General features: G+C 40.2%; 2 protein-coding genes across 2 annotated transcripts; one reads left to right on the top strand and one right to left on the bottom strand.

Moving 5' to 3' along the window:
* Window positions 1-977: 977 nt before the first annotated feature.
* Window positions 978-15,492, bottom strand: si:dkey-42i9.6 (uncharacterized protein LOC558619 homolog). The gene is made up of 5 exons (XM_036531346.1): window positions 15,395-15,492; window positions 13,949-14,108; window positions 8,167-8,291; window positions 2,599-2,835; window positions 978-1,912 (listed from the first exon to the last, which is right to left on the bottom strand). Exons 1-5 carry the CDS (start codon window positions 15,453-15,455, stop codon window positions 1,713-1,715), a joined length of 783 nt encoding a protein of 260 aa, XP_036387239.1. The 5' UTR covers window positions 15,456-15,492; the 3' UTR covers window positions 978-1,712.
* Window positions 15,493-19,367: 3,875 nt separating this feature from the next.
* alas1 (aminolevulinate, delta-, synthase 1) lies at window positions 19,368-26,526 on the top strand. The gene is made up of 11 exons (XM_036532301.1): window positions 19,368-19,508; window positions 21,817-22,031; window positions 22,189-22,365; window positions 22,511-22,642; window positions 22,791-23,013; window positions 23,549-23,733; window positions 23,988-24,167; window positions 24,388-24,552; window positions 25,519-25,787; window positions 25,923-26,085; window positions 26,240-26,526. The coding sequence occupies exons 2-11, from the start codon at window positions 21,830-21,832 to the stop codon at window positions 26,398-26,400; spliced, it is 1,857 nt and encodes a 618-aa protein (XP_036388194.1). The 5' UTR covers window positions 19,368-19,508; window positions 21,817-21,829; the 3' UTR covers window positions 26,401-26,526.
* The last annotated feature ends 1,250 nt before the right edge of the window (window positions 26,527-27,776 follow it).

Here is a 27,776-nt window from a genome sequence, read left to right as displayed (position 1 = left end):
GAAACAAATTGTACAGCACCTTTAGCACACACCTGTAGACCTTTCAAAATGGGACCGTGTGTTTTTAAATACTGTGTAAGAAACAGAAGAAAGCAATAATGATTCGGTTGAAGTGTAGGGTTAGCTCCGTTTGAGCAGTTTTTCCTAGTGACCATATTTAAGAATTGAGTGGGCCTCTGAATGGATAATGTTGATTCCGTTTTAAATTAAATCTCACTGAAACTGGAAATGAGCACCTCACTGGAATGCTACTGAACTTTCAGAGGCACACTATCTAAATATACTGATTGAAATACTACGCACTAATTACTAAACAGTATTCTAAATCATGGGAAAATGTGATTGCAATTATGTTTACAATAATACAGACCTCTAGTAGATGAAAGAAAATTTCAATTGATCCATGACAGATAGGAGAGTGGAGGTGCATGAATAATTCAACATTTAACTAAAAACAAAGCTTTATTTGAACAAACACTTTTTGAGTCTATTCAAAAAGAACTCCAAGAAATATTAAAATATATTTAAACAATCATTTATCTTTTAAGTTATACAACCAAAGTATTACCTGAAACAAGACAGAAGCATAAAAAAGTTGAAACCTGCTCCCATACATGTGATAAAAATATAGAAAAATGAAAATAACATGGCAAATGTTTTCCTTTATAAGGCTAAATATGCCTTTCTTCCAAAAAGGCATTGTGAGCAAATTCACACCCAGATGTACAAGTGGAAAAGAGGTCAGTGCATGTTAAAGCTTTAAAGGCAAATGGTTTTGTTTTGGTCTTCCTGGGCCAACTTACTGTTAAATCTTGCATTCTGACACCACCTAAAATGCACACCCTGATAGAAACTGCAAGGCATGTTCTGGAGTTTTTCCACTTCCACAATAAAGGAAAAAAAAAAAACAGGTTTTACACTGTAACACTAAAGGTCAACATTCATAGGCGTGTCATTTTAGAGAACCTGAATAAACAGTAGAAGAGGAAACGGATCCTGCAACAGCAAGGCCTCTGCATTTGTTTCATCATCCAAAACAGCCTTGCACTCGTTCACACAACAGTAAATCAAGGTTGTCGCCAAGCCACTTCCACACCCTCTACTGCATGCGTCTATTCACAGACTTTTCACAAGCAACACACAGGAACTTAACCACATGCACGTATAATACTCAACACTTTACCCAAAAGGACTTCATTTCCTTAACACTGTATAAATCCTACTTCTGTGAACTTACATAATTAAAACATTTCACTTATAAAGGAACATTATTCTAGACAAACTAGTTTATCCAAATTTATATTTACTGACAGCATGGACTGTGATTGAAGACTACTCCAGTACATATTCCCTTTTGATGTTAGTTTTAAACCAGCTAAAGGACAACATACATGAATCACAAGAAAAGAACACTTAATATAGGCAGTGTGTGAAATATAAAGACATTCCACAATTCTGAGCACAGAGGAAAGAATTATTGAATTTACGGATCAAGGAGAAGATGTATACTATATTGGAAGTTTCATGCATGGGTTTTTTTTTTAAATGTGTATTTGCAAATGTGCATGCATCCAACGCAATTGCCAATTTGGGCCAATTACAAAAAAAGTCTAAATGATCATGAAACCCCCCTGACTGGGCTGCATCACTGAATTGTTTGAGCCAGTGTAACCAACAATAAAGAGCAGAGCTGTCAGTTGCTGCTGTTGTAGTTAGTATCCAGTCTTTGGGGGCTCCACAAAGGCTGGGTTGTAGGCAGGCTGGGCGGAATTATAATCAGGCTGTGTTGGTGGCTGTGGGGGGTATCCTGGTTGTGGGGGGTATCCTGGCTGTACCGGGGGGTGGAGAGGGTAGGCTGGATGTCCTGCATCAAATGCTGCTTGGCTATATGGTGCTGGGGCTGAAGGATATCCTACAGTGGCAGGGAGAGATTGAAAGGGAAATAATGAGTGATATCCAGAACTAATCACTTGGGTTCAATAATTCCATCAACAGTACACACAAATGTTCCTGTGAACAGGGATGCCTTAATTATAGGGACACTGACAAGACAAGACAACATTACAGTCATAAATGACAAATAGAAGACACAAGAATCCACAGACTTTCAGGTGCTGGGCGAAAGACACACACTGACAAAGGAATTGTATCCACATACTGTTGATGCTTCCACAAACGCCTTTATTGCATGGTGAAATAAATGTGGGTGAAACAATGTTTTGACCTACACAACACATAGACATCTATATACTGTGTAATATAGTATGTACTGTATAGTATGGCTCGACACATGTTTCACCATGCATAAAATGAGAAGAATTTCACCCATGAACGCAAGGCAGTGCTGTGGGAGCTACAACAGTGTGTGGGTAAACTCCAAATAATCTTGAGGGAAATCATTTTATAATTAATGTTCTTTGATGTACATTTTATGTCTGTATGTTATGAATGTAAACTCAATGTAACAGGTTCTCTCCAATGTGCTTTATTTTAATCCCTCATTTTGGATGTACACCTTCTCTCCACAAGCATTTAGCCCACAACTCCCCTACTCTATAGGGGTGGATTGTCACCATTACAACATCTTGACATGCTCACCTGGTCCAGGCTCTTGGTATGGAGGGGGAGGTCCGGAGAACTGACTCGAATGTGCTGGGGAGTATGGCTGTCCCTGATAGGGTGCGGTGGGCACAGGTTGTCCCCCGTACCCTGGCTGCACTGGCACAGGCTGGTACCCTGGGTACTGAGCACCCTGGTAAGCCTGGGCTGAGTTGGGCTGCTGGGGGTATGGCGCATGCGTCACTGTGGTGGTGTGGGTAGTAGTTGCCACCACCGCTGTGGAAAACAAAATTTACAAGACATTTAAAACAACTCTGTGAGCTATGCTCATGGGGCTGCATGCGGAGATACAGTCATTTCCATTTCAGTTTAGTCAATTCAAGAAATGTCTTGAAATTCAATTCATGAACTGAAAATCTCACTTCATTTCCTGTAAACATTTTCAATTTCGTGAAGTGAGTTTCAATTCATTCCCTGAATTGACTGAACTGAAATGGAATTAACCCCAACTGTGGTCACGTTTTCTAAAACACTCATTACCATATAACAACCAATGCACATACCACTGCTTTTATAATTTTGTTCCATAGTACTTACATATTTTGAGTGCTGTCATATCATAATCAATAGACAAATTGTCAAAGGTTACCTTCAGAGTTGATTCAGATAAAGGCAACACAGTAAGTAAGAACTTCCCTTTACATTAGTGGCATTACAAGATTTGCAAAACACATTTGTGTACCTATCTTTGGCTCTTTGGGTTCTGCACACTGTGAAACTGTTGTGAAACTGTCTGTCAGTGTCTCTTATCGTCCCTGTTCAACCGCAACTATTTTTAATCTTCCCCTATATTTTTCTTATGTTCTCTTACTAGTAACCTTGCTGCATACTTAAACCTCAGCCCTTCCTACACCCCACACCCAACACTCTCTCCCCTCCCTTCTCCAGGACACCAACTCTGCTATAAGACAGCTTCTGACTGAGATACACCCTTTTTTAAACTCTTGCATACTTCTGCTTTTTTAAAATTCTGTCAATGTCTGTGATTTACTCATTTTCCTGTGTGAATATAACTATAAAAAATGAAAAAGAAATAAAAGTTGTTCAGTGATTCTTTAAAAAAAATCTCTAGTGTTTCTATGTGTGATTGCTGAAGGTGCTAAATGAGAAAACAGCAGAGAAAAGATACAAGGTACAAAAACTGTCTTCATCCAGTCAGACAAATGTAGCAATCGTGCCTAACAGTAATGGGACCACCATTCCTTGCAAGTCCATGGGGTGAGTAAACTTCCTGCCAAGTATCAAATTACATGAGCCATCTTAGTCCAGACGTGAACCCACCTCAGCCAAAAGCTCTGACATTCACTCTGTGGAATGGGTTTGGTCTAATCAAGTGTTTCTCAGTCCTAGTCCAAGGGATCTGCTGTGTGTACTGGTTTTCAGTCTGCCTGAGCTCTCACTTACTTAGGTTTGAATGAACTGTTATCTTAACATTGTTCTTTATTTGAATAAATACAGTTATATTTGTATCTCTTAGTTTTATATAAATTGACTTACAAGATTCACTCTGTGATATAGTTTGTCTGACACATGCCAAATAACATGAATTTAGATGTAAACTCTTGCTAGTACAAGTACTCCAAGCACTCGAAAGCACTCTAAAATGTATTTCAGATCTCTCATAACAACTACAGAGAAATAGATAAAGAAAGTTGATGTTTTCTCCTGAAAATGGAAATCATTTAGTCCTAACAAGACTTAGAATCCAGTAATAAAACAAAACGCTCTGTACTAGCTGTATTACAACTCCTTTTCAAATGGTAGAAAGTTAAATAACAAATATAATTTTCTAAATACCAACAATAATAACAACAGTTTTTCCACCAAGAAAACCCCATTGAAAAGCTTTCTAAAAACTTTGCACACTCATGCTCTGTGTAACTATAAAATACCTAAGATGTAAAAAACAAGCCACTTGTTTTCTGTGAGTTACACTGTCAGCCATGATCCACAGCAACAAGCCTATTATATATTTTACAAGATTTGTTTTGAATGGGTATTAGGCCGGGGAGTTTCCATTACCATGAGGATTAAATAACAGCAGTTTGGCTCAGGCCTGTCACACAATTATCTCATCTCTGAATGGGAGGAGACCTGATGTTGTTTACAAGCCCCATCTTGCTCCCTGAAGATACACTGAATTAGGCCTCTGTCTGCAGCTCAGCTTTAGCATGCAAAGCCCTGCTCTATTGTGTTTGTGGATTCCAGCTGAGTATTTCTGAATGCAAGCGTGTGACCACTTCCTGTGTGACGTTTTTTTTTTGCGAGCCCCCTTATTTGTGGTTGTCTTGGAAACAGTGAGTCAGACTGCGTGGAAAACAAGCTGCTTGCCTTCCAAACCATGCCTGTGGCTGGTGCTGCAGTAGTGATACTGCTGGGAAGCAACGAGGAAGTGACACCTGCCCTTGCCACAGGCCTGTTCACTTTCAGCTGGAAAAAATTCTGTGCCAAGGTTACAAGGGTAATATAAGTGAGGACATCATCGGTCAGCTTGATCTGCAAATGAGCATTGAATTTACCAAGACAAATCTCTCTGGTGCCCTTTTTTGAAGTTATTCGATAATATGGGTTCATAAATACTGAATACAGCGCAAAAGATTCTGTTGAATACAGAATCAAAATCTATTAAACCTTGAATGTATTTTTTCCACTAACAAGTACGTAATGTACCTCTGTGTGTATGCTATAAGAAGTGTTAAATCACATAGTATACTGTGGCATATAATGATGTCACAACCACGATTTAGCATGAATCTTTCAAAACTATACATTACATTACAGTCATTTAGGAGACGCTCTTATCCAGAGAACTGAAGTGCATCCATTCATCCAAGTTGAATGAGCAGCAGGGTCAGACCAGGCTAACACACTCTCAGACCGGTGAGTGTGAGCTTAACAACCACAAGTTAACTTGTGCTACCTGACGAGACAGCCTACAAACTAAGAGAAGCTAATTACACATACTACCATTCATAACAGTCACTAGATCACAGAATCAGAAACAGAAACTTAACACACTGTGATACTACTGAAATAAACAGCAAGGACTACAAGCAATATATCACCTATAACAAAACTACATAACAAAATGGAGCAAGTGGCTCAAGGCTCAGTTGCCCCACACTTTCAGCTCTTAAAAATGTAGCTAGCTGTTTGTCACTACTCCCACTTAACACTTGACAATGCCCCTCATACAGAGGATGCCTCGCATTTTCTGCCCACATATGTGCTCCAGTACGCCATAGTCTCTGGCTAATTATACCTCACCAGTAAGCAGGTGAGTTTGGCTGCGTGGAGATTTACCGGTTTTTTAAAAGAAAGACAGGGGAGTTGATAAGACTCCCACCAAAAATGCTAACTTACAAGTAAAATATAATGTTAAGCAACAGTATAATTTAAATTTTTACCAGAATTAATATAATCATTTTGGTATTTTACAGATTAGCTAGTTACAGTATGGAGGAAACTGCTCTGAATGCTGTTACTGTGGCTACAAAAATTAGTTGTCCGCAGCAGGGGATTTCGAAGTAGTTCAGTGGTTAAGACACCTGCCTTGAGCATAAACTGACCTGTAGGCCCCAGGTTCAATCCCAGCTGTGTTATAAGACATGTCCCTAGGTTGTCCATGCTAACAATTTACTTAGCATACAGTACAAGACATGGTGAGTTACTTAGCTGTCTGATTCAGTGTCCAAAAAATTACCTGAACTAAACACACTATATGGACAAAAGTATTTGGCCACACCTGTTTTTCAGGGTTTGGGCTAGGCCCCTTAACTCCAGTGAAGGGCAATCTTAATGCTTCAGCATACCAAAACATTTTGGACAATGCTGTGCTTCCAACTTTGTGGCAACAGTTTGGGGAAGGCCCTTTTCTATTCCAACATGACTGTGCCCCAGTGCACAAACAAGGACTATAAAGACATGGTTTGATGAGTTTGGTGTGGAAGAACTTGACTGGCCCGCACAAAGCCCCGACCTCAACCCCATCGAGCACCTTTTGGATGAACTGGAATGGAGATTGTGAGCCAGGCCTTCTCGTCCAACATCAGCGCCTGACCTCATAAATGCTCTACAGAATGAATGGGCACAAATTCTCACAGAAACACTCCAAAATCTTGTGGAAAGCCTTCCAAGAAGAGTGGAAGCTGTTATAGCTACAAAAGGGGGACCAACTCCATATTAAAGTATATGTATTTGAATACAATGTCATTACAATGTAATGGTCAGGCATCCGAATACTTTTGTCCATATAGTGTACCATACCATATTCATTTGAATCCTTTAAAGCGGCATTTCACATGCTTCAAGGACACCCTCCAACCATCTAACTGTTCTACAGAGCTGAATGCATGCTTTCTGGCTGATTGCGCATGTACTCACATTAAAACTGGTTCTGTTGCATTAACTAGATTTGTTTGTGGAAAACGTGAAATTGGCATTCTTCACGCAGAAAGATTTCTGGCAGGATTAATGAGCGATTGCCTGAGCAGGTCTTTGACAACAACACCTTAATTAATATGCTGGAGGCTGAACTAAGTGCACTGTCCCTTATAGTCTTTAGGTGATCACAAACAGGGTTGCAACCAATCCACAAAACTTTAGGAGAAACTATACATTTATTTTTTTCCTCAGTAGACACAAAGGCATTGTTTTTGAATGGACACAACACTTTCACAATGTGATTATGGTGATAAATATTCATCATCAGCAAGGGGTCCAATTAAAAAAATTACAGGCTAGCGGTTACAGGCTATGGTCACCACTGTAAGCAACACAAACCATGGATCTGAAATCAGGCTTGCCACCAGGTTACAACAGTGCCTTGTGGAATTCTGTCCAATTCCTCTTGTAAAGCCTGACAAGCGTGAGCCTGTTTGCTCATTGCTGATTCCGAAGTTACCATAAACCGCCAGCTCATCCTATAAACCTCCAATGGGGCTGAAGACTGGCTTAATAGCCAAATTCTCATCTTGCAGGAAAGCCCCTGTTACACAAGCAGAATGAGGACATGTACTGTCCTGCCGGTATGCAGTCACATTAGGATGAGTCAGTGAGGAAGGCACCAAGTGGGGTCCTAGGACTTAGTTATAGAGTATAGAACAGTGTGTACTGACTAGGCAACACAGACCAGCTCCTGCCCAGATCATCACTTACATTTACTTACTGACTGGCTTGTGCACAAAAACTATCACATCATTTTGTTGGTGTTGTGACTTGTGGTCTCCCAGATCGTGGTCTATCATTGACAGACTGAGCTTGGCTGTAAGGTCTTGCTAGGTTAAGAACCACTTGCTGTCATGGTAAATTAAGAGTGCTCTGAGAGCACAGCAACAAATGCATATCATGTCTTATCTTACCATCTTCTGGCAGTACTGAATACATTCAAAAGGCATACAGTAAGCAGGGGTATGTAAAATGGCAACAAAGAATGCCCTAAATGAGCACACATTTCATCTAATATGCAATATATCCATCTCTAGAGATATTCTTTATCTACATAATTTCTAAACTAAATTAGGTATGAATCTTAAGAGTTGGACTCACGTGTGGGCTTTCGGCACATCTTGTACAGACAACAGCAGGGGCAGACGCAGCATGAGATGATCAGGATGATTATGATGATCAAAGTCACCACACCGCTAGTGATCGTGACAATGTTATTTGGGCCACTGCAAAAGAATAAAAATTACATTACATATTTAAAAAAACAACACACACAGACACACACAAAAACAAAAACAGCTGTCATTAAGAAATAATGCACCTCTGGCATGCAACCCATGGCGAAGATATGCTAAATAATTCGTTTATTTGCAACATTACAAAAAAATGATTTCAGACGTGCTGATCACGACAGCTATGCAACCTGCAAACAGGATTAGCCACTGCAAATCCAGGGTGATTTTGATGAGCTTTTTTGTTCCATTGAATTATGCTTACTTAATTCATCAAAATTACTTAAGATGTAGCTGCATACCTTTATACTGACTTATCTTCCAAAATACATTGTAGTACATTTTGAGTAAAAGGCACATGAGTATATGTAACATTACTGCATGCACAGTTAGGTTTGTGATAAGATTTTGTGAAAATGTTCAGCAATCTCACATGACTTGCTGTTGCAATACAGAAGACTCCTTCAGAGGAAAAGAAAAGCATAACCACAGGAGGAGGAAGAAAATTCCTCACGACTAAAAAAAAAAAAAAAATCCTGAACTGAAAAGACTGAGCATATGTCTCTTCCCTTTACGAAACCCCTTTTTAGAATGGCCAACCGCACATTACCCTTTCCTCACTGTGACAACCTCTGAAGTAGCGCAAGGGAGATGAGACAAAAAAGACGAAATCCTCCAATACACACACACACGCAAGCACACACACACGCGCACACACACACACACACACACACACAAAGCCAAAAGCTGTTTTTCCACATTGCAAGTCCCCCAGTGCACCACAGTGAAGTGACCACCAATCAACTGATGTCATCTGAGCAACTTGCAGGTGCCTAATGGATCTTAGCTAGGATGTTTTAATATTGGCAAATACTGATTAAGCAATTGCATATTTATTACGGCAACTACCAGAAAATGAGCTGTAGCTAACTAGCTACCTAATGCTATATTAGTAAAATAGTATACCTGAACACCTTTTCCCAGTTTCAAGGGGCTTTCATTAGCCATGTTATTTTGCCATACAGCTCAATAACAAGCATGTAACGCAAGTTATTCTGAAATCATGGAACTCCTACTAGGCTTGAAAAAAATGACTGCTATTTCTTTACCTAGATAGCTACTCAAGCTAGCTAGTCATGTACTCATGGATTTGCTGGACCTGTGGGATCAGTATTAAGAAGCATTACTATCACCTTCACTAGCTAGATTACTTGCAGTCCAGAACTCTTTAGTTAGCAAGCTGGGGTGTTTAATGCCTTTATCAAATTCAGCACTGTCTACTATTTTCACCACGTGTTAAATTTAACATATTATGGCAGTCAGCAAGGCAACATCATAGCTGGCTGTCAGCTAAAGTTGCCTTGCTGGCAAGGTAGCTACCTAAATAGACACACTAATTATAATATTGTAGGCATCCTGCTGTCCTAAAAAATTCAATTCAAACAATTAACCAGGCGGTGGTATGTCAAAGAGATCGAAATTTTACTGTTCTTTTTTCCCCACTTGCAGCAGTAAGCAACTGTAAAGGATGATGGAATCTCCCCTTTTAAATTTAGCCGGCTGTTAATTTACTTTTTAAATTTTAGATCATCTAGACCACCATCTACATCACAGGACCCCACCCAAACACACAGACACACACACACACACACACACACGAATATAGCATCCTGTGTAAATGTATGTGGTCAGGAATAACAGGAAGCAGTCTGAAAAACAATGCTGGCTGGGACAGAAAAGTAGCAAACACAGAATACTCAAGCTGCAGTCCATCAAAGAACCTGGCCAGAATGAAATCATATAAAATAGCATTTGCCTCTTTAATACCAAATAAAAACCAAACAAAAAACTATCAGTGGTACCACTGAACGTCATGTGCTTTACATCAATGTTCACTCTACAGGAATAGAAAACCATTTTCAGAACCACGTATCGTCTAGGGTAGTCACAATACCATAAAACTGCATTAAAAGTTAGTATAAGTTCGGTATCCTGACATTCAATACAGTTACAATACCATGGCAAAAACAATTGTGTGTACATGAAGTTGCCTAACTCAAATGATTTACGTTTTGAGTTGAATGTATTCAAATGACTGCATAAAGATTTTTTTCTCATGGTTTATAACTAATCTCTCCCAGTTCTTTAATCTTCATTTGTCCTTGGTTTTTGTAACCGTTTCCAGTACTTTACAGTCACTTATTTGAATATTACCACATTTTCCTGTGTATGAGACCTTACTATAGTCATCCTTCCTGCATCCTCCCTGGTGAAGCTCTCCACAAAGTAGCTTTTCACTGCATCTGCAATATCTTTATGATTAAGCAAAACATCTTCCCTTTTCTTCACGTACTTAATTTCCTATTTCAACCGCAACACTGAAAAAACATTTAGTGCAATCTGTTCCTCAAAAGACCGTCTGGCCTACCTTATTTCTTTTTCAACACTGGTACATATTTTTCACTATACATTACATTACATGAGTCATTTAATAGATGCTCTTAACCAGAGCAACTTACCCAGGTTACAATTTTATCTATTTATATGGCTGGGTGTATACTGAGGAAATTGTGGGTTAAGTACCTTGACCGAAGGTGTAACAGCAGCATCCCAGGGGTGAAATGAACCAGCAAACTTTCGGTTACTTGCCCCTCTCCTTACCATTACACCACTCTGCTGTCAATGTGTTAGGTTATGTTAACAACACTCTCTGAGCTGTCTTTATTATAAATGTTGTATAATCTTTTCTTCAGTATTAACGTGAGTATAAACCGACAAGGGTTTATTTAGCCACCGGGCTAACTGCTTATTCAATTTATTTTTCTTACTTTTGGAATAATTTTATTCTACAGGTTCAGAATGATTTCTTAGAATTTGCACCACCGGCCATTCTAGAAGGTTTACCCAGTCAATTCTTCTGTTTCCTCTCATCATGTTAAAATTATCAAGCCTAAAATGAAAAACAGTATACCTCAAATATGGCTACGTGACTACCACTTTCAGATCCCAGGGGCTCTAATACATCATTTCTGCAAATTCTATCAGGATTATTTAAAAAAAAAAAAAACCAAAACTAATCAAGACATGAATTGCCTCTAGCAGGGGAGGTAACATACTGCATTGAAAAACAATCATTCACAGCATCCAAAAATTCCCGCTCAAATTGTCCATGTCCTGACATATTTTCCCCAGTCAACAGAGGGGAAACTGAACTCACCCATTACTAATGTCTCCCCTTCCCGACAGGCTTTTTGATATTTTCACAGAGCATAGTGTTAGTGATTAAACCCATACATCTAGGATTTCAGGAATAAGATCCTGCAAGTTCCTGAAAACAGAGGTTTTCTTTTATGCATGGAGTTACCCCAACTGCTCTTTTACTAGCTGTATCTTTTCTGAAAAGCTTATACCCAACAATGTTGTACTTATTTCTATCCCCTGCATTCAGCTATGTACTATTACTACTACTACTATTTAGCAAAGGCATCGCAGGGTATCCTCACCCTTCCCCAGCTCTGACTGCACTAAGCCTCCAGCAAAACTATGCGCTTCATCAGAGGTGTGTTCAATGCTATTGTTAGGACTACCCCTGACACCTGCAATATAGGCAGTCTTGTCCTACTTAACATTTCGCTTTGGTACTCCTTTCACAGGAGCATGTTCAAGCAGATAAACTTTAATATTCATACAATTCCAATTTATTGTAATCAGCATGTTCCTCCCTCCACTGCACAACTGAATAAAGTACAATGATGTAATATCTCAAGTTAATAGTAAGTTTAAAAATCAGTTATCGACATAGCTAAGTTGGGTACACAACATGAACACCTTTATCTTCCAGTGCTTTCTGGAAAAGGTTTTAGGCAAACCACATTAAAAGCAAACTAAAAATGAATTCACTGTAGTACTACTGTACTACACTGTACAGTACTACTTAATACAGGTCAGTTCTTATAAGCTGTAAAAGAAACAGGACACTTTACTTTGTCCTGAAAACTGAAATTAACATAGAAACTGCATGCTGGATCAACAGGCCATACAAACAGCATGAGTGACATCAACTGCCAGTGTGACTTGGCCATAAGAATGTAATTGGGCATTTTTCCTTACACAGTCAGAGGACATGCATTAAAAGTATATTTGCGCACCCTGTCTATGATCAGAGGACGGTATGAAATCTGCCAACACAGAATAAACACAAAAACAGGCTGCTGCAACAAGCAATCCTGGTATTAAACAAAGAAGCTCACAGATGCATCTATGACAAATATGTCTTGATTAGGACAGTGCATTGCAACTTTAAGACTGAAATGGATGCATTGCATGCCTTAAACTTAACACCCTGCAGTACTATTCAAAAGTATACCTTTATGGATTTTGAATGCTGTCTGGTACTTTTACCTATAGCAAATATCCATATCTACCTGTCACACACAAACTCTTCCTAACATTACAACTATACAGATACGCCTTCCACGTCTCACTCCACTACATCTATTCATTCATACCATACACAAACAAGGTTTTATATGAAATTTCTAGTCTGTGTCTAGATTTACTCACACTGTCTTTCATGGCAAGTAGACGGTTTCAAGCTGCACTGACAATGTGAAACAAAAAACAAGATGAGGACAGGATATGGCTCTGTGGTCACATACACCTAAGCTTTCTTTCTTGTGATGGTATGACATCAAACCGCATTCCCAGTGAATCAAAAAACGAAAAGTACAACATGGTTAACTCCACCCAGCATTTACACATGACTTGCTCTTCCCAAATTTTCATACTCATGTGAATAAAGTTACAAGGCAGACTGTGGTTATGATGGTAAATGGTGCTTCTGACAGCATTAGAACATAAACATTGACAGAGAGGCGTGCTTTCAAAATAGCCATTGCTACTATCTATCCATAACACCACTGCTGCTCAGAAATAACGACTACACAGGGAACTCCAGTACCATATACACTATATGGACAAAAGTATTCGGACACCTGACCATTACATTGTAATGACATTGTATTCAAATACATATACTTTAGTATGGAGTTGGTCCCCCTTTTGCAGCTATAACAGCTTCCACTCTTCTTGGAAGGCTTTCCACAAGATTTTGGAGTGTTTCTGTGGGAATTTGTGCCCATTCATTCTGTAGAGCATTTATGAGGTCATTCACTGATGTTGGACGAGAAGGCCTGGCTCACAATCTCTGTTCCAGTTCATCCCAAAGGTGCTCGATGGGGTTGAGGTCAGGGCTCTGTGCGAGCCAGTCAAGTTCTACCACACCGAACTCATCAAACCATGTCTTTATAGTCCTTGCTTTGTGCACTGGGGCACAGTCATGTTGGAATAGAAAAGGGCCTTCCCCAAACTGCTGCCACAAAGTTGGAAGCATAGCATTGTCCAAAATGTCTTGGTATACTGAAGCATTAAGATTGCCCTTCACTGGAGTTAAGGGGCCTAGCCCAAACCCTGAAAAACAGGTGTGGCCAAATACTTTTGTCCATATAGTGTATATAGCTATGGAACAACAGTGATGATGTCATGACAATGAATTTGTATTTTATCCTTTTCTTTAAAATAAGTGACAGTGATTTACTACATATACATTAATAAAATAACACAACTTCAAGAAAAGAAGATAGTCTCCATACCTAAAAACACACTTCATCTGATCATCGTCATCAAACTTTCTGAGAGAGTTGGAGCAACAGTATCTCTCGTCGCAGTCGCCACAGCAAAACTGAAAGGTTGGGCAGTCTTTGCTGGAGTGATGTCCAGAGTTGGAGTCAAAGTAGGGCAAGCAGTCATCACCTGGAATTCAACAAAACAAAATATGATTGAGCACTACCACATAAGGTAGACGTTTCAAAACCCACAACACACACAAGGTATCGATCAGTGCATAGGCATTTGGTGGTTTAAAAAAAAAAACACTAGGGCAGGGAAATTCATAAACGTCAGCTCTATCAAACCAGCGTGACCACGGTACATCAATGATTGAATAACCAGACCTTGAGGAAACAATTAAACCGAAATAAATAGCTTACTGTTTACATGGGTTTCTCCCTTAAATGTAGTGCTCCGACAACCCCCATTAAGCGTTGCGGCAAAATGTAAGGCTACAGTTTGTTCACAGACAACAGGGCAAATTTAGCTTCCACCTTTTACCTGTTTGTTCTTCTTCCACACCTCTTTGTGCCCTGCCGTAACAATTCGGTGGCAAGAGCCGATTACAATAAATAAGTAAAGAAATAAATACATTATACATAAAAACACTATAAAAATAATGTTATGCATGCCTGTCACACGACTACAACCCTAATCATAGGCAACAATCATGCAGTTTATGGAGGAAAAACTTTACCGTCCAGGTTCTTAAAGTTATTTTGTTTCTAGTTACGTGCATGTAAACCAATACACTCACCACAAGTGAATATCCTCATGTCCCTGAGACCAAACGAAACTAAGCTGCCTGACTCCAACCACCCACAACATAAATATTCATGTAAAGCAACATCCGAATGTATGATTGTGGCAAAACGGAACACTTTGTCCAAATAAATGGAGACATCAGTGTAGTTTGCTACCTAAGTGATAAACCTGAGTCAGAACTGATAACACTCTTAACTGGCGATCTAACGCCTTCATTATTTCTCAAAGCAACAACTCTAACACAATACTAACGGTGGTTAATTTAGCAGCATAGTTGCTACATTGCGTCACGGCGAAATCTAATTTTCCCATCAGTTCGTTCAACAGCTCGGGATTTATCGAAAGAAGAAGGAATTAAAAAAAATTTAGCGTAGACGTTGAGTAGCCTAGCTACCTACAGTACAAAGCAGACTCACACATCCTTAAACAATTTTAGGATAACAAACATCAGCAAGCTATCGACCTTATTATCATGCGTCCCTTTGCTCTTGCCTGGGCTAGCCAGCTAGGACATTTGTTGGCTAGCCCGCACACAGAAATACTGTAGGTCGCTAGCTAGCTAATACGTTTCTTGTGCGCAGATGTACAAAGCAAACAGCTGTTAAAGAAAACACACCAGTAATGGGTAGTTACCCAACTAAAAATCAGTAAGAGTCTAAACTCACCTTCAACTAGCGAAATTAAACTCAGACACAATACAAACACTAGGCAAGGTGTCGACGCCATGGCTCCACTTATTTTTTCTCAAGTGAAATACGAGACACTCCACACCCCATCCAATTCACGTCGTTTGAGAAAACCCCCTCCTACACGTGATCTACACCGGATTGAACTGTTTGACGACAGCGGGAAAGTTTAAAAAACCTATGGATTTCAAGTGGTGTGTTTTGTACATTTTGTATATTATTCGTTTGCAACCTACTGTATCATATCTGGAAAATCTACACAAGCCTTAGAATAAAATGTAAATATCTGTAGTTCTAAATGAGGTAGGCCTATTACGTGTTTGTACATTTCTGCTTTTGAAACTAAATAATAATAGCATAATGTATAAACAGGTATAATCATTTATACCTGTTTACCTCTCTCACTGTATTGGAAATTCTGCATTGGCATGTGACCTATAAATACATTCACATATGTTTTTTGCACAGAAGAAGAGATAGTCATGCATGGCAGATCCATCACTGGCATGCATCTACAGAGATGTCTTCTTTGGCCTTCTATACAACCTGTATAATGGTTGCCTGCTCATGGTGGTCATAAACAATTCATCTCTATGCTGAAAAATGCATCAAATATACTGTAGTTCAAGAATGGTGAAGTGTAAGGGGCGCAGGAGGAGTGTGTATCTTATCTGATTAGCATGAAACGCAGTATCTGAAATTAGAATCAGTATCCTTGTTTGTAGTGCCAGTGTTACATTACATTACTTTCATTTAGCAAACACTCTTATCCTGGGTGACTTCCAGCACAACAGAACATAAATGTATCCATTCAAATTGAATGAGCAACAGTGTCAGACCAGGCTAACAACACCCCCAGGCCAATGAGTGTGAGCAGTGAGTGTGTTTAACTTATCGCAGTTATTAAGTTGCTATTGTCTGTGGTCCCTGTAAACACAAAATCTCTGGCTTTGGTCATTTTCTCCCACACCTTCATCTATCAATGCTGTATAAATGATATGCAATTCTTCCTCTTGTTTCCACTCACTGATGAGCGCATTGCCTCACATATCAAGCTATGTCTCAATGATGTATCTTAATGTATGAACAACATACAACAATCTTACCCAAACTTAAATTATCTATGTGTGAACTAAGCCATCACGCAACTGCATGAACCTTTCCTTTAGCCTTATGTGACTGTCAGTAAAGGTAACTTTCTTTGAACTCAAACTGTTGTCTCTCCAGTCATCTCTGTATTTGGGTTCAGCTGCTGTCAAACTGCTGTCACAACATTAAGCTGTACTACGCAGATAATATAGTAGCAGTTCCATGGTGCGGTGGATTCCTATTATGTAAGATCCCAAAAATCTTTATTACAGCTCAGCACAGCTCTTGGTCCAAGACATTCCACTCTGTTCTCCAGTCTGGGCAAGTGTAAGTCTCCTCTAGCTGGCCTTCTAACATACACTAACACATATCCTCTGCTGAGTCAGAACATGACTGCTTGACTGATCTGCTGCTAACCAAAACACTATTGTTTCATACCTCTCATCTCTCTATTATTTACCTTTCATGGCTAAGAAAAAAATTTAAATCTCTTCTTCCAGCCTACCTAGCAGTAACAAAATGTGTAAGTATGGGGATGCCAATCTATTACCCCTCCCCCTTCTAAAATTGTGGTGAAATTTTGTAAAAATGATGGTGGGACATAAAATCCCACAAATGAAGTAACCTGAACCTGAAAATCCTGGTGGTAGTTCTAGCTTTTGCATCAAAAGCTCAGCAGGAAACATGTTGTGGCAGTACAAGCCTGGTGGCTGGAAATTAGATGTAGTGGTTCAAGTTTCACTCTGAAACGGTGCATGGCACTCTTTGTAGAGCCAAACTTGCCAGAATATACCCTGACACAGGCCCCACCTGCCAAAGATGCCTCAGTGCCCCTGCCACTTTATACCATGTTTTTCTCATGCCAGACTGTTGCCCCCTTTTGGTCCTCTGTATTCGATACACTGTCTCAGATGTGTGGCCATGACATTACACCACACCCTGTGACTGCCATCTTTGGTGTTGTCCCAAAAGAGATCTTAAATGGTCAGTCACAAGCCATGTCCTTTGCATTGCTCCTAGCTCACTGGCTCATCCTTCTCAAATGGAAGGACAGAATTCCACCATCGCATGGCCAATGGGTTAAGGATATCATGGCACACCTTAAACTGGAGGAACTCAGATTCCGTATTGGAGGCTCCTCTAAGAAATACTACAAGGTATGGCAGCCCTTCTTAGACTACTTCCATAACTCCCTCCCCTCAGCTAATCTCATGAATTGAAGCCCTTCCCCCCTCCCACACCCCTCTTTTTACCCTAGTTGTTTGTTTACTTTAATCTTTTTATTTACTTTATTTTTTTATTTGTGTTATTTATGTTATATTTGTGTTTTTACACATCTGTATTGTCACATTGTATTCTTTAATGCATGTAAGTTTGTTGCACTTCTGATACATTGCTCAAGTCACTGAAACATATTTTCATTCAGGTTTATGCTTTTACTATGTCAATGTATGTGCAGTTGATGTTGTGAAACTCAATAAAAATAATTGAATATATATGAAATGGTGCATGGCACTATCAGTTGAGATTGATTCATTTTAAATGAGTTGCTTTCAATTACACACATTATGCTGTGATGTGAGAACAAAATGCAGTTATACGTTAATGACCATGTGGGAGCAGCAGTCTGGTTTTGTGATAAGTGACAAGACTTGGAGCTGAGAGGTTGCCAGTTTGATACAGAGGTGAAGCACTGTTTCAGTAAATATCCAGCTGCACAATGGATAACATATAAAAATGTTGCGAGTTGTTCTCAATATGTGCGTCTGCTTATCAAATGTAATGCACATATGTATAAATATGTTAACTATCTAGAAAAACCCAAAAGGATTAAAACAGGAATGAATTTTGACATCCTGAAAAAAGCTACCCATGTCATAACATTACAATGTAATTTGGCAGATGATAATGTCCAGAGCAACTTACATATAGCAGATAGCAATTTTATCCATTTATACAGCTGGATATTTACTGAGGTAATTGTAGGTTAAGTTCCTTGTCCAAAGGTAGAACCAATCGTGTCGAATCAGTAGCCCTTCGGATGGTTATGGTTTTTCATAAATCTGAATGCACGTTAACGTTTGATAAAGATCTGTTTTCGTTTACCAAAAATGAAATGTTAATTTTATTTTTTGACCAGCATGAGCCGTCTCAAAACCACACTCTAAATATGTTGAAACAACGTATTACTTAGAAATATTCGCCAGGTGGCGCCCTTAAACAATATTTCAGTGTTAAGTCATACGAACACACCTATCTTGTCCTCCACGACATCTGAAGTTACAAAATTGTCCTCTTACGAAAGATCAGATTTTGTAACGAACAAAATACATTACGCTTTGTGATGGGCTACCGAACGATTCAAACAATACATTAACTCATAGAAATAAAAACGACAGCCAAACATTCATCGCAGCAAACGAGGTTGATATTCAATAGTTCTAGAACAGTTAAGATCCTCGAGGAACATAACACACACATAAAAGAAATTACACATCATTTTACAGTAATATTGCGTACATAATTAGGAGACGTAATGAATACGCAAAACAACAACCAATTTTCCCAGACAAATATATCCTGACTTAATTTCCGTCTTAATTTAATAAATGGCAGTAAATACAAATGCTTTGTCTTTCGTAAGTGTTAAGAGTGGCATACCGTTAGTTATGATATAACTAGATACTTAATTGTACACTGATTGTTAAATATGTAGGCTAATGTCATAGACTCATAGTCTTGGAATTCCGAATTTAATTTCGTCACGTTCTCACGGCATAGATTTTCTTTCTATGAACACGAGGGAAGCGCTGACGTTGTTCTCGCGAGATCACATGCCGTAGTTGCTTTAAAACCGGCTGCGTGAGCTTGTCCTTTCGTTCGTCCTCAGTGAAGGATAACGGCAGTTACATCATTGTAGGGAATAAGTAAGTCAGTTTGTCTGTAAACGGCACTTTAGAAACGGTTCTGTGTCATCATACATACGCGGAAGTGTACCTCAAAGGTAAGAAAGTCAATTATAAGTGGCCATTTCATTGTCTATCTTGTTACGTTAACTAGTAAGTTACTTACCTAACGTCACGACTGTCTAACGTTACAAAAGATGGAAATGGCCAGCATGTTAGCAACTATGAATGATTTGAACTAGCTTTGCTACTATATAGTTAACGTTACTTACGGGTAATGTAATAAATCGTAGCTAGTTCGCTGCTTAGTCAAGCAATAGTCATTTGTTGGTAGCCAGATAATATTTTTACTTATCATAAGCTGGATTTTCCTTTCTTCGCTTGCCGGTTCAGATAGCTAGCTGGCTAATTTGCTTGTGGTTGACCGGCTGATGGTGATGCTAGCTCGGATACCGACCTATGCAGGTTCAGTGATGTTGGCTAGCTAACGGCAATAAATCTACAGTAGGTAGCTAGTTCTGTAGTTAAATGGTTACACTATGGCAACAAAAATATTAATCGGCAAGCTAAACGGCGCCTGTTGCCAGCTAACTAGGCAAATGTACTAATCAATGAAAATGTATAGCAACGTGTGGCAAGTTAGATAACCCCTTAAGTTAATCGTGTAACCTGATGTGACCTGTCGGATGTGACATAGCGGGGGGGATAGTGATGTAGTTAAGTTAGCCAGCTTGCTGCTTACTTGCAACCTATACTTGTGCCTTTCATTTGACGAGAATGCAGTCCATCAGACGCTGCATCACGTGTAACTCGCAAACTAGTAGCATTTTTGTTATTAGGGACGTTGTCATCAATGGTAATATGTTTAGGGAAGTTCTAAGGAAGGTATATGTTGAAAGAGCTGGGTTACTTTGGGTATGCGTGACTTGGCTCGGCATCAGGTTGCAATCAGGTTGCAGTGTAGACTGTGCTCTCCAATTTATCTTGGATCGAAGTAAAACTTTTCCATTACATCGTTGCAGTTATAATTGGAGATGAGCAAACTCCTCTGTTTGTCAATGGACTAAAGTACCCGGTACATTTCACAAGCTCAAAAATGTAACGTAGTGAAACGTTTTGTCAAGCCATATGAATGAATATGATAACACTTGGCAGACATTTGCTTGACCTCAGACTGACTCATATTTAATAGAAACTGAAAGGTCGACCTCCCATGCAGTGAGAACGGATAGCCTTTTCATGTGGTTAATCAGGTGTGGCTGAAGCAATTTTCACTGAGTTGTGTGTCTAGTAAGTATATTGTGAACATGAAATATATATATTTAATGTGTTGCTATGAAACATTATACTATACAGCCCAGCAGTTGCTTGTTTTAAACAATGCTGCCGTTTAAGGTTATTTCATCTCTTCATTTCATGGGTTATTTATAGGAGGCCAAGGCGTTAAGGAATTGACACCTATAACACATTTCCTACAAACCCCAGGACATTGTTTCCTGGTTGTAAATATGAGTAAGTTGTCATTAAAGTACCAGTTTGTGACAGCATTTTGTTGTATACACCAAGTGCCTTGTAGAGTGGTTTGTGGTTAGTGCTTAACTGTTTGAAGCAAATTGGTTTGTCAGTTACATCTATCTAATACTCTTGCCAGCACTGAACTAATAGCATTTGAGCTTGGGGATATTTACCCTCTTGCTCAGGGCACCCAAGAGTAGGTGGTTGTTATGGGTACTGTCATTAGCAGGTGATTTTAGGACAGCTGAAACCTTTAAGATTTAAACCTCTCTTCCTTTAAAAGAACCCAAGGTTTTAGTCCCTCTATTTTCAGCATATGTTTTCTTGGTTTGTTAATGTCCTGAGGGACATTTTCATAGGGAATGGGAAGCTGCCTGGTAAATGTTGATGTCAGTGGGGAAACTGTTGCTGGGATTGATGTCAGTGGGAAGTTTATTGCCCATTTGCCAGTATCAGAATATTGTATATGACCTGGGAATGTACATTTTTATATTGATATTGTTTGTTGTTTTTGCCTTGTTGGATTGAGCATTGGTTTTGTACATAATTCTAAAGTCATTTTAAATGTTTTGGCAGCAAAAAAAAGAGGCCGTGCTGTTTGTAGATTGTGAAACCTCCCTTTTGTGTTGAACAATTGATGCTCTTGTGATGTGCTGATGGAAGGTCGCTGTCTGTGAAATCACCAGCGATGACGGAGGAAGAAAGAGTTCACTGAAGTATGGTTTCGTGCCTTTTGTTCCACTAATCTCAGCGGAGGGATGGTCCTGACTCTGTTTGCGTCACAGTGACTGGGCATGTTTCATCATTTTCGGGCTCTATCTGCTGTGGAAAATTGAGATGGCAAACTTTTCAGGTTGTAGTTACAAGCTCCTGCTTATTTTATCATTACAGATTTGGACAATCAATGATGGAGACCATCATCAGACGCTGCCCGTTCCTGTCTTGTGTCCCCCAAGCTTTTCTGCAGCAGGCTAGGAAGTCTCTGGTGGTGTATGCACAGCAGTGCCCTGTGATGATGGACTTGGCATCCAGGCCCTTTGCACGTGCCCTTTCCTCGTCTTCCACTAGCTGTCAGAAGACAGAGGACACCAGCTCAGCCAGCGACAGTGAGTGTTTAACCCCCTTTATGACTGAAAGGGTTTGGCTTCCATTTACCTTCAAAAAGCAGGTTTGCTTGTTTCACTGAATTTTCATCATCTGTTTTTTTTCTTTTTTTCTTTCTTTTTCTTTCTTTTTCTTTCTTTCTTTCTTTCTTTCTTTTAGGCCCCAAAGAGCAACCAAAGCTCCCGCCTGGTCACCCCATGCCCCCGGCAGGTCAGGTTTCGGCTTCGAAGTGCCCCTTCCTGGCTGCAGAGATGGGGCAGAAGAACAGCAGTGTGGTGCGACAGGCCAGGATCGAGTTGCAGGAGGACGTCCAGGAGATGGACGCAGTCCGCAAAGGTAAGGCAGCACCGCACACCCTCTGATTTTCTGCATATCCATAGCAAAAGCACTGCTCACTGGTCCACTGCTCGTCTTAAGCTGCAACAATGAATTATTAGGCTGAAACGTATGACGCACTCTCCACCCTCCTGGTTATTTCTAGAGCGCCCAGTGAGCCCTGCAGTGGTCAGCATGACCAGCGCTGATGGGGAGGACCGGAGCAACCTCCTGAAGAACCTCTTGAAGCAGCGCCCAGCCAGGGTGTCCCACCTGCTACAGGAGAACATGCCCAAATGTAAGATGCGCATAAAATGCAGGTCCCATTTTAAATAGTGAAGTTAAAGTGTGTGGAAGTTTGGTGCTTTTGTTTTACAATAGGATTCTTATAGAACATGTAAATTCCACTAATTTAAAACCTTTAATTCTGTTGTCCTGTCTTACAGCGATTTCCAACTTCCACTACGACAAGTTCTTTGAAAAGAAGATTGAAGCCAAAAAGAACGACCACACGTATCGCGTGTTTAAAACTGTGAACAGGAAAGCAACGGCCTTCCCCATGGCGGATGACTACACCGAAACGCTGACCTCCAAGCGGGATGTGTCTGTGTGGTGCAGTAACGACTACCTGGGCATGAGCCGGCACCCTCGGGTCATCCGCACCATAATGTGAGTGCTTTGCATACGCACGCGGTGCAGTCAAAAAAGTCCAACCGGAAAAACAGGATGAAGGACGAGAAAAGGCAAAAGCATGGAAAAACTAGACCAGGAAAGGCTTACAGGAATTTCATACAAAAATGTAAAATAGGTCGTTTTTGTCCCAAATCAGCCTGAGGCACTCTGAGCTTGTCAGAGCTGGTCACAAAAATGTTTGAAAGCCCTTTATGGTACTGCCAGTTTTGAAGTGGATACCATTCAAATAAATATACAAAGAACATAAATGTACCTCTGTATAGCTGCTTTGGCTGCCTTCAATAGTCAGGTGTAGTCCCACAGCATAAATGATGAACAGTGGGTACGAAGTAACGTGGGTGTAAATCCTGAACAATGTCGCACTAATTGTCTCATCAGTATCCTCCCCCTAAGTAGTTGTCTTTATAATCTTGTTCCGTTTGTTTTAAATTTGGGTAAAACGAAACAAAAAAAAAAACCCTGAGCACATTTAAAGTGTGACCTGCTGATAGGAACGTGCTTTTCCTCACAGGGATACTTTACGAAAGCACGGGTCTGGAGCTGGCGGCACGCGGAACATCTCGGGGACAAGCAAGTTTCACGTGGACCTGGAGTACGAGCTGGCAGACCTGCACGGCAAAGACGCGGCTCTGCTCTTCACCTCCTGTTTCGTGGCCAATGACTCCACCCTCTTTACTCTTGCCAAGATGCTACCAGGTAACGCCTTTTCACAGCCAAACTGTGTGATGCGATTACAAGCAAGATTCAGATCCTGTGCAGGTGTCTCTCTGAAACCCATATCGTTCTGTCGCAACTGCCAGCACTCTCGCAAGCTTTTCGACACTTCTAACAAAAGTGAATTTAAGGGTAACCATAGCAAAGAATGCAAATTCTCTGTATAACCGTGTGTGTAAAATGTATATGCTCTTCTGAATGCTCAAGCATGACTCTGAGTCATTTCCCTTTAACAGGCTGTGAGATCTACTCAGATGCTGGGAACCATGCCTCAATGATTCAGGGGATCAGGAATAGCGGAGCAACAAAGTTCATCTTCCGCCACAATGATGTCAATCACCTGCGCGAGCTGTTACAGAAGTCTAAGCCTTCCACTCCAAAGATTGTAGCCTTTGAGACTGTGCACTCCATGGATGGTAAGTAAGGCTGTTCCTGCGAGTGGTTTTCTATTACAGTCTTTTGAAACATGGGGTGTAATATTGCAGTGGCAAGACTGGATTAAACATCTTGGCAGATAAAATTTAATTTATTAGTATTATTTATTTTTAAATTATTATTATTAGTTGTGTAATTATTGTTGGCTCTTGTGATGAAGGTTTTACTAGTCATGAGCATAATGGTGCACTTCTGTTTAAGGTGCTGTGTGTCCGCTTGAGGAGATGTGCGATGTTGCTCATGAGTTTGGCGCCATCACGTTTGTGGATGAGGTTCATGCGGTTGGCCTTTACGGAGCAAGGGGTGGTGGTATTGGAGACCGAGATGGCGTCATGCACAAGATGGACATCATCTCTGGAACACTTGGTGAGGAGGCTGTTGCATGCAATAATGTGTAGTTTTCTTTTGGTTGCCTTGTCAGAGACAGAACTGGGTGGGGGTGTTCAAAATTGCCGTTCACCTAGTCATTCATTTGCATTGCGTACTGAATTCAGAATAGGCTTTAAAGAAAACGGACCAGTCCTGGTGTTGCTACTTAATGCGCTGGGGACACTCAGGAAACTGAAGTCATTCGGCTGTTGCTAGGAAACTGAGGTCTCTGTTTATTGTCAGTGAATTTTTCCTATTAGCCCCGGAAATCTGAACCTTTGTTGATGAGTGAGAGCTGCTTTCTGCCAGATTAAAAACAAGATGACCTCATTGCAGTGATGCAGTGTGGTCTAGTTTAAAAGTTATAGGTCAGAGTTGTAATTTTCACAATCCAATTGATAAGGGGCTGGTGTCTGGCTGTAATTTAATTGAACGAAATGATTGATAGTCACCTCAGAACCAAGAGCAAATTTTTCAGTTGGATTTTTGAGTTTCAAGAGTAAGACATTCTTCTGTTTGCATTATATCTCTGAAGTGACCTAATCAACTGAGTATATCCAGTTTTATAAGGAATATGAGATATATGGGTGTTAGGTGTTCCTCTCATTCAAGTAATTAGGACATTTTTTGTGACAGTGAGTCATTTTTAAACAATAACTTGGCTGAATGCAGTTGTAAAATATATATTTCTTTGAATTAATGAAACTTGTTAAAATACATATTCAATTTTACCTTGCTTAATATGCAGTTACTGTAAAAGTTACTGTAAAGTAGAAGTAATGAATCGGAAAACATTACTTTCACTTGCCTAAGGACACATGATAAGCATGTTCAGCTAGGAATAAATCAGTACAGAAGTTTTATTTCCTTCATTGTAAAACTGTTGCAATATTTTTGAACAAAGGGGTTTTTTGCAGTTTCCGTGTTTTGAAGTTTTAAAATGAGTGCATCTCCATGCTGCAGGCAAAGCATTCGGCTGCGTCGGGGGGTACATCGCCAGCACCGACGCCCTGGTGGACACCGTGCGCTCCTACGCGGCCGGATTCATCTTCACCACCTCACTGCCCCCCATGCTGTTGGCCGGCGCCAGGGTGTCTGTGCAGGTCTTGAAGAGCGAGGAGGGCCGCGTCCTCAGGCGCAAGCACCAGCGCAACGTCAAGCTGCTCCGGCAGATGCTGATGGACTCCGGCCTGCCCGTCGTCCACTGTCCCAGCCACATCATTCCAGTCAGGGTCAGTCCACTGGGCCACTTCTCCCTCTTCCCTTTCCCTGTGTTACATCAGTGTTGACCGTGTTGTTTTGCCGTGAAAGCAGAGCCCTGTCCGCCTCAAGCGAGCTCAACGTCACTGCTTTTCTGTTGGATGCAGGTTGCAGACGCTGCGAAGAACACAGAGGTTTGCGACATAATGATGAACCAGTATAACATCTACGTCCAGGCCATCAACTACCCGACAGTCGCCCGGGGGGAGGAGCTGCTGCGCATCGCCCCCACGCCCCACCACACCCCGCAGATGATGAGCTATTTTGTTGGTAGGTGGGAGTGAGAGATTCGCTGGTGGATATCCTTACCAGAGCATAAGATGTCTTTTAGAATTTTGGGTTGACAGAGTTAAAGTGGGAAACCCAAGGCTTCAAGAAGTTAAACTTCTTTTTTTTAATTTTTATTTTTTTTTTAATCCAACAGAGAAGCTGGTGGAGGCCTGGAAGGAGGTGGGTCTGGAGCTGAAGCCGCACTCGTCTGCAGAGTGTAATTTCTGCCGTCAGCCGCTGCACTTTGAGCTGATGAGCGAAAGAGAAAAGTCTTACTTCAGTGGGCTGAGCCATCCCTTCTCAGCCTGTGCCTGACATCCCACCCCCCTGTGTCGTCCTACAAACTGACTGTCTTTTTCAAGCGTTGTAACTTATTTAATTTAAAATACCATATATAACAGATACTGTACTACAAATAAATGTCTGAGGAAAAAAAATTAACTGCGTGTGGTGTGTTATTCATAAAAGGACAGATTGCCCTCACTGAGGGCTGAATCTCTGGTTTGGCATTTTCCTAATCATTTTTTCATGTATATTGTTTGGCAAAAAGGAAAAATCTCTTCACGGCAACCCACAATCACAAGTAGTCACCTGGTCTACTGAGCAGCAGATGACTTTGAAAAGGAGCCTACCACTGTAGGTGGGGTTCCTCCTGATCTGATTTAGTGTTTGGAATATTGTGTTGGCCATTTGCTACAACACATGATGGCCAACATGTTAAGGCTTGCACTTTCTCATAGTTCATTTACTCTTAAACAGCCCAAGTTAAACACAAAGTTTCGATACATGTTCACAAGGAACACAGTAAATGTCCAACGCTGGGTCAGTTTGCACTTTTTCATCTTTATGTTGATTTTGGTCTGTTGTAGACCCTGCCTGAATTCTGACATTGTACAATTATTCTGTTTTAATTACAGTTCTGGTTTCAGTTATGTCAGAGTTTCCACGCAAGTGTGATTCACTGAAGACTAAATGGTCATGAGGTATATATATACTGGAAACTGTAATGCTCAAGATCAAGAACGGGAAAGGGAATGATAAACCTAACTACTCTCCTGTTATAAAAATCATATACTTGCCTGTAGCATGAATGTCTACAGAAAAGTGAATAAACTTTGCTGAAACATCAGACTAAATTGTCTAAACTAGTTCAATTGGGAAGAACATACAAGGAGACTCCAATTCATATGGTCAATATTCCTTCCAATACTGTCTTCTCATAAATGCCTGACAAGACCCTGTCACTTCTCTGGGGCAGCATATGACAGCACGTCCACAGAATCATTCATAAAATACCACTGTTAATGAGATAATGAGAAAGTTTTGGGTTTCAGCTTCCATGATATAGTCCCTGTTGCATGGTTGTGGAGTTAGGGGAACCATATGGTTTGGTTCTCATTTTCCCTGTTTGATGCATAAGGGAAAAAGCTAGGAATGAATGAACCACTTAATTTAGTGAAGCACCTGATTTACAGGGCCATCTATTCATGATAGCTCTCAGGTGTTAAAATTTTTTAATTAAAATCATGTTTTATACCATACACAAAATTTGACTTAAATGTGACAAATGCTTCAATGTGCAAAAAAAAACATTGATAGAAGTCTTACTGTGGTTCCTCTTTTAAATTAAGAGTATTAATAACTATTTAATAAATAAAGGACTATACACTCTCAACCTCATCTGCTATAAG

This window comes from Megalops cyprinoides, chromosome 6, assembly GCF_013368585.1.
Source record: "Megalops cyprinoides isolate fMegCyp1 chromosome 6, fMegCyp1.pri, whole genome shotgun sequence".
Lineage (NCBI taxonomy): Eukaryota > Metazoa > Chordata > Actinopteri > Elopiformes > Megalopidae > Megalops > Megalops cyprinoides.
Note: the sequence above shows the minus strand (reverse complement) of the source record. Positions and strands in the feature narration are given on the sequence as shown.